Source organism: Macrobrachium rosenbergii, chromosome 1, assembly GCF_040412425.1.
Source record: "Macrobrachium rosenbergii isolate ZJJX-2024 chromosome 1, ASM4041242v1, whole genome shotgun sequence".
In the NCBI taxonomy this organism is placed as follows: Eukaryota; Metazoa; Arthropoda; class Malacostraca; order Decapoda; family Palaemonidae; genus Macrobrachium; species Macrobrachium rosenbergii.
In genome coordinates this window covers 76841104-76848301 of record NC_089741.1, presented here as the reverse complement: position 1 = coordinate 76848301, position 7198 = coordinate 76841104, and the positions used below count along the sequence as shown (strand labels likewise).

The following is a 7198-nucleotide window of genomic DNA, read 5'->3' as shown; positions in this document are numbered from 1 at the left end:
ATGACTGCAGCAATGTTGCTTCAAGCATAGAAGTACCAAAATTTAAAGGTGATCCTATTGAGTTTGCCAATTTCATGATGGCATTTCATGCCAGAATTGCCCTAAATGCTTCGGGTGATGCTGACAAAACTGTACTACTTGGATCAGCAACTTGAGGGAAGTAAAGACTTGATAGGTGGATGCTTGTATATGAGTTCTTCAGAAGGATATACTACAGCTAGGAATTTGTTCAGTCAAGAGTATGGCGATCCCTACAAGGTGTCGATGGCATATATTAAGAAACTTATTTCTTAGTCTGCACTGAAACACGAAGATCCTCATGGCTTGTATACATTTGCTTTATTCCTTATTAAGTGCAGACATGCCATGACCAACTTGTCACACATGGAAGTACTAAATCATCTTCCTAACCTTAAAGCAGTTGTTAAAAACTTCCGACATTCCTTCAGAACAAGTGGTGTAGCCTGGCTGGACATTTGAGGGAAGAAAAGGGAGGAGTTGATTTTGCAGATCTGGTTGAATTTGTTTTATAAAAGGCAAAGGCAGCAACGACCCAGCATTCAGCAAGTTTGCTCTTCAAAATAATTATTCAAAGCCTGAAAACAACTCTGGTAGCTTCAAATTCAGATCTTGTCAACAAAAGAGCAAAAGTCAAACTTTGCTACCCAAGCAGAACTGAATCCAGAAAATAGAAAGACATCAATAGTGTCTGAGAAAGAGAAATCATGTCCAATGTGCAAGAAAAACCACGATCTTGACGATTGCTGGAATTTTGCCTAGAAGACCTCCGAAGAAAAAATAGATTTCCTTAAGGAAAAAAGGTTGTGTTTTGGATGCTTTGGTCTCAACCATACCTCTAAAGGATGTATGAAAAGGAAGCAATGTAAGACATGCTCTAAGAGGCATCCCACATCACTGCATATCGACGGATTCAAGCTACATAAAGAGAATGATAGCTCATCTAGCAAAGAAGCAAGTGAAATTATTGTTAGCACATGTACTAACAATCATGTTAGTGAAGTAAATACAATATTACAGGCTATTCTCCCAGTAAAAGTATATCAGGAAGGAAACAAAGTAGTTTTGGACACTTATGCCTTTTTTGATAATGGCAGCACTGGTTGTTTCATCACAGAGAGTTTACGAGAGCTGATAGGTGCATCTGGAACAGAGACATGTTTAAAGCTCCAAACCATGCATGGTAAACATTGTGAATACTTTTGGCGGTTAATAATTTGTGTGTTACAGATATGGAAGGAAACAACACTATTGATCTGCCAAAACCTTTACTACGTCAAGATATCCCAGTGAGTCATCATCAGATACCAAAACCAAAGTTGCTCAAAAGGTAACCGGTCCGAGGAATATTGCTGATCTAATTCCTGATTATAGAGCAGATCTGGAGATTGGTTTGTTGATTGGCAGTAATTGCCCTAAAGCACTGCAACCATTAGAGGTGCTTCCAGCCAAGGGTCAAGATTCCTTTGCAGTTCTTTACCACCATGGATGGACTGTTAGTGGCCTCTACATTTTAAATATTCTTCAGAGAAGAACAGTATTTCATGTCACCATGTCTTTCTTCAGGAAGTTGAAAGGGTAAAGGAGTGTTTTCATCCTGCAGCTGTGGTCCATATGTTTGAAAGAGACTTTAGTGAGAAAGATGTTGGTAGAGTTCCTGATGAGAAGGGTCTGTCACAAGAAAATCAACAGTTCCTCAAAGAAGCGGCAGAAACATTCAGTTTACCAATGGACACTACCAGCTTCCCTACCATTTAGAACCAATAAAGTTAACTTGGTAAACAATAGAGAACAGGCAGTGAAACGAGCACAATGGCAAAGAAGAAAAATGAAACTAAATCCAAAGTACTATGAAGATTATGTAGAATTTGTTGAGAAATTGCGTCTGAAGGATATGCTTATAAGGTTCGGAGGATCAGTCGTATGATGAACAGCCTGCATGGTATCTACCTCATCACGGTGTCTACCATCCAAAAAGCCAAATAAGATTAGAGTATTCGTTGACTGTAGTGCTAAATACCAGGTAGTTCCTTAATGACAAGTTGATGCAAGGTCCTGATATGACTAATTCCCTGATTGGAGTGCTCATCAGATTTCGTCTAGAAAGGGTGGCCTGATGGGTGACATAGAATCTATGTTTTACCAAGTTCAGGTACCAAAGGTTCAACATAAATACCTAAGATTCTTATGGTGGCCTGGTGGTGAACTTGAAAGCGAACTTACAGAGTATCGAATGGGTGTTCACATCTTTGGAGCAGTATCATCACCTAGCATCGCCAATTATGCTTTGAGGGCAGCAGCTGACCATGCAAGAGATAAGTATGGTCCAGATATAGAACGCACCATTGAGACTAATTTTTATGTGGATGACTATTTAAAGTCTGTACCTTCAGAAGAGCAGACATTAAGACTTGTGAAAGACGTTACAGCAGCATTGAAGGAAAGAGGTTTTTGGCTGACAAAGTTTGTAAGTAACAGCAAGCTGGTGTTGAAATCAATCCCACAAGAGAACCGTTCAAAAGATCTTCAAACATGTGATCTTGACTATGATGAACTTCATGTAGAAAGAGCTCTTGGTCTTCAGTGGAATATTGAAAATGACTACTTTACTTTCTCCGCAAGCTTGGACCCAAAACCACTTACAAGGAGAGGTATTTTGTCAACAGTATGTTCCCTCTCTGATCCTCTTGGTTTTGTGGCTCCTTTTCTTTTGCCAGCTAAGAGAATTCTTCGTGAAGTTTGTCAGGATAGCAGCTTGGGATGGGATGATGTTATTCCCGAAAAATACCTGAAGCCCTGGAGAAGGTGGCTTGATGATTTACCAATCCTGGGTAACTTAAAGATTCCAAGATGTGTCAAACCAAAGGAATTTGGTACAGTGACTTCCACACAGCTGCACATGTTTTCAGATGCTAGTAATGAAGGCTATGGTGCTGCAGCATACATAACACTTTCCGATAACAGTGGGAGGATTTCTGCTGTCTCTGCTAATGGGAAAGTCTAGAGTGTGTCCTGTAAAGGCAACAACCATACCCCGACTGGAATTGACTGCTGCAGTGGTGTCCATAAATCTCGCACAACACATTTTGAAAGAGCTGCAGATTACAGTGGACCAGACATTCTATCACACAGATTCTACAAGAGTTCTTCACTATATTTTTAGTGATAGAAAGAGGTTTCCTATATTTGTTGCAAATAGAGTGAAAGTTATTAAGGATTTCTCTGAAAATACACAGTGGAGATATGTTCAGAGTAAAGAGAATCCTGCTGATATTGCATCAAGAGGTTTCACAAGTCAGCAAATGCTGAACAGTAACATTTGGTTTGATGGCTCATATTTTCTTAGAGGACCAGAGGAGCTGTGGAAAAATTATATGCCCCAAGGTGTAGTTGAATTGGAAGGATCTACAAGTTTTGCAGTGCATCCAGAAGATGAGGAGGGAAATGCTGTTGATAAGTTTCTTAAGTATTATTCTTCATGGCATCGGTTGAGGATGGCTGTTGCTGTGTATCACCGTCTTTTTCATACTGAAATCTAAGACACAAGCTAGACTTAATGGTCCAATTACAGCAGAAGAATTAGATGCTGCTGGAAAAGCAGTCATCAGATATATCCAGAAGAAAAACTTTTAGTAAGGAAGTGACACTCTTACAAAAGAGCGAAGGGTCAAGGGACGAGGACTTTGTAGTAGCAGTAGCATTTATAAACTAGATCCTTCATTGATCCTAAAGACAGGCTTCTTCGCGTTAATGGACGGCTCTCAAAGCAGAAATTTCTGCTGGCGAGAAACATCCAATGATATTACCTAGAAAGAGTCATATTACCACTTTGATTATTCGTTACACACATGAAAAATTAGCTCATGCTGGACGCAACCGTGTGATGGCAAAACTTAGAGAACTTTACTGGATTATCCGTACCAATGCAAGTGTCCGCCAGGTTCTACAAAGATGTGCCATTTGCGGAAAAATGAGAAACCCTGTTCTAAACCAGAAGATGGCTGATTTACCATTGGAAAGAGTAATTCCAGCTGCTCCATTCACACACACAGGTGTTGACTTCTTTGGGCCACAGGAAGTCAAAGAAGGAAGGCAAATCAGGAAAAGGTACGGTGTATTATTTACTTGCTTGTCTACAAGAGCAATTCATATAGAGACAGCCAATTCCTTAGACACATCGTCCTTCATAAATGCTTTAAGGTGGTTTGTTGCTAGAAGAGGAAATGTAAAGAAGATGTGGTGTGACAATGGGACAAACTTTCATGGAGCTGAGAAGGAGTTGAGGAAGTCACTGCAAGAGATGAATGATGATCAGGTCAGAGCTTTCCTCTCAAAAGAAAGCATCAGCTGGACCTTCAATCCCCCTACAGCTAGTCATATGGGAGGTGTGTGGGAACGTCAGATTAGAACTGTGAGAAAGGTCTTGACTCCTCTCTTCAAAGAACATGCTGGACGACTGGATGATGAGAGTTACCGCACTCTTCTCACAGAAGTTGAGGCTATAGTGAATGACCGTCCTTTGACCACAGTCAGTGACAGCCCAGATGACTTACAACCACTCAGTCCAGCACAGCTTCTCACACAGAAATCAAGTGTTGTGATGCCACCACCTGGTGTTTTTCAGAAAGGAGATATGTATCTGAGACAGAGGTGGCGATATGTTCAATTCTTGGCTAACTTTTTCTGGACTAGATGGCGAAGAAAATATTTATCAACATTACAAGAGAGACAGAAGTGGAACAAGGAAAAGCGGCACCTTCAAGTTGGTGATATTGTCCTTGTAAAGATGATAATCAGTTAAGGAGTAACTGATGATGGGTCGTGTTATCAGCAAGGGAAAGGACAGAACCGGTTTTGTACGAAGTGTAGTTTTAAAGACACAAACATCAGAGCTCCATCGACCCATTCAAAAGCTTGCTCTTCTCCTTGCAGTAGAGGAACAATGATTATAATAGTTATTTTTATTAGGATCAAAGGATTTGAGAGTATATTACATTTATTATAGATGTTATTTATTTATATCACCTGCATTTATAGATATGATTGATTTTGATAAACAAATAATTTGTTTATAGGGCCGAGAATGTAAATGCAGCATTTTATAGAAACCATTTGTGTATATAATCATTAATAAGCTCTGTTTTTCAACTTGGTGATTAGGGTTAAATTGTATTGTAGATATTTTGTCCGTTTTACATGTAAACATTGTTCAGTCTGTTTTGGATTGTTACTGCTGTAATTTGTTTGTTAATTGTTGTTGAGTAGTTCTTGGAAAGATTGTTTATCCTGGTAGTTATCAGTGTTTGAATTACACTGTAACAGTTATAAGTTTCTGGAAATAGATTCAAGGTTTTTTTGATGACTGACAGAGTAGAAGAAGTCTTCAAAGTGTAAAGAACATTTCTTTGGAAATTCGTTTCGCTTGTATTGGATGTAGCTTAGAGTAACACAGATGTAAGTTTATTTCTTTACTGAAATTTGTATATATTCTATTTCATGTTTGTGGTGTTTTGTAGTTAAATCAAACTATTATCAATTCTTTGTTTATTATGGAATTTCTTTTTAACAATTTTAGTAAGTTTGTATTTTGTTGTTTTCAGTTTCTTGAACCTCGTCGCCCTGCACTACTAGCAAAGTACTCATCATTGGTTCTCTGGTCTTGGAGTACTGACCAACTATAAGCTTTTACAGTTATGGTCAACTTAAGTTGTAGTGCTTAGTGTTAAGTGATTTAAAGCTTTAAGTTGGTTTAAAGTGTCTTGTGATATCAACTTGAACTTTATATCAAATTTTTAATAAAGTGTGACGTGAGTAACAGTATCTGTGTCTTTTCTACATCTCATCCCTGTAGCTTTGAAGAAAACGGCAGCTACAGTAGATCTGGTAGAAAAACTAAATAGCATAACTATTAATTTTAAGTTTCAAATTATTAGTCTTGATGCTGTGTGTATATTTACAAAGGTACCTGTAAATGACTTGCTTGAATATTTATCTGAATATTTAGATAATTATGATTTACCCTTGTCCACCGATAACATTTTAGAACTGGTTAAACTTTGCATTTGTGATCCGGTTTTTACTTTTGATGAAAAATTTTATACACAAAAATTTAGTATGGCAATGGGAAATCCTCTTTGGCCAGTTTTAAGCAATTTGTACATGTAATTTTTTTAAAGTAGATTTTTACCTAATATTTTACCAGATATATATGGTTTAGATATGTAGATGACATTTTTTGTATATGCCCTCTAACCGAAAAGGTGAAAACATTTCTTTTCAAACTGAACAATTTGGTACCTTCTATTAATTTTACTTATGAATAGCATGATGGTTAGCTCTCATTTTAGATGTGAATGTTCATCGTACTTTAAATGGCTTAAAAATACACAGTTTATAGGAAACCTACAAATGTAAATTCACACATCCGTTATTATTCTAATCATAGCAATCAAGTAAAGAAGGCTACTTTTTCTTCCATGTTTTTAAGAGCTTTACGTATCTGCAGCCCGCAATTTCTTCAAGAAGACTTTGAAAATACTTTTAACGGATCTGAAAAATTAAAATAATCCAAATATTCTGTTTAATGTGCTTTGCAAAAAGCAAAAAAAAAAAAAAATTATTCAGTAACTACCAGAGTGGCTTTTAACAATCAAAATGAACTTATTTTACCACATAGTGATCTCCCATGTAGGGTTCCAAATTTTTGCAAGAATTTTAATGTTAATGTTGATTTTAAATTTTCAAATACCTTGAGAAACGTATTAATAAGGAATTTTCCCAGAGTTTCTCAGGGCTGCATTTACAGGGTTCCTTACATGAATGCAAGTGTTTTTATCTAGGACAATCTGGGAAGGGACTGGAAACAAGAATAAAAAAACACAAATATAGTGTGAGAGCGGGACAAATGCCGAATGCTTTATTTTTACAAATTAATCATATGATTCATCGGGAGGGGGGCAAAAGTTGTTTTGTATTGTAATAATATAACTCTTAGAAATGTTATTGAATCTGCTCTTATTAAATATCACTGTGACTTACTGAATGTAAGCCAGGGTATGTACAAACTAGACGCATTTGTTGTTAAAGAGATTTGCAAGATTGTTTCTTTTTAATCACCTGTTGAGCTGTTCTATACCTGCTGTACTAGTTTTAACCGGATCTTGGATATTTGTGTTTACAT

General features: G+C 37.2%; 1 protein-coding gene across 1 annotated transcript; it reads left to right on the top strand.

Annotated features, from left to right (window-relative positions):
- Window positions 1–2134: 2134 nt before the first annotated feature.
- LOC136841040 (uncharacterized) lies at window positions 2135–3557 on the top strand. The gene is made up of 2 exons (XM_067108096.1): window positions 2135–3016; window positions 3255–3557. Exons 1-2 carry the CDS (start codon window positions 2135–2137, stop codon window positions 3555–3557), a joined length of 1185 nt encoding a protein of 394 aa, XP_066964197.1.
- The last annotated feature ends 3641 nt before the right edge of the window (window positions 3558–7198 follow it).

What these genes read in the sequence shown, in the direction of transcription:
- LOC136841040 (XM_067108096.1), top strand. Translation starts at nt 2,135, where the DNA reads ATGGGTGACATAGAATCTATGTTTTACCAAGTTCAGGTACCAAAGGTT. An exon ending in CTGTCTCTGCTAATGGGAAA is followed by an intron (nt 3,017 to 3,254) that starts GTCTAGAGTGTG and finishes GAAAATACACAG; the next exon opens with TGGAGATATGTTCAGAGTAA.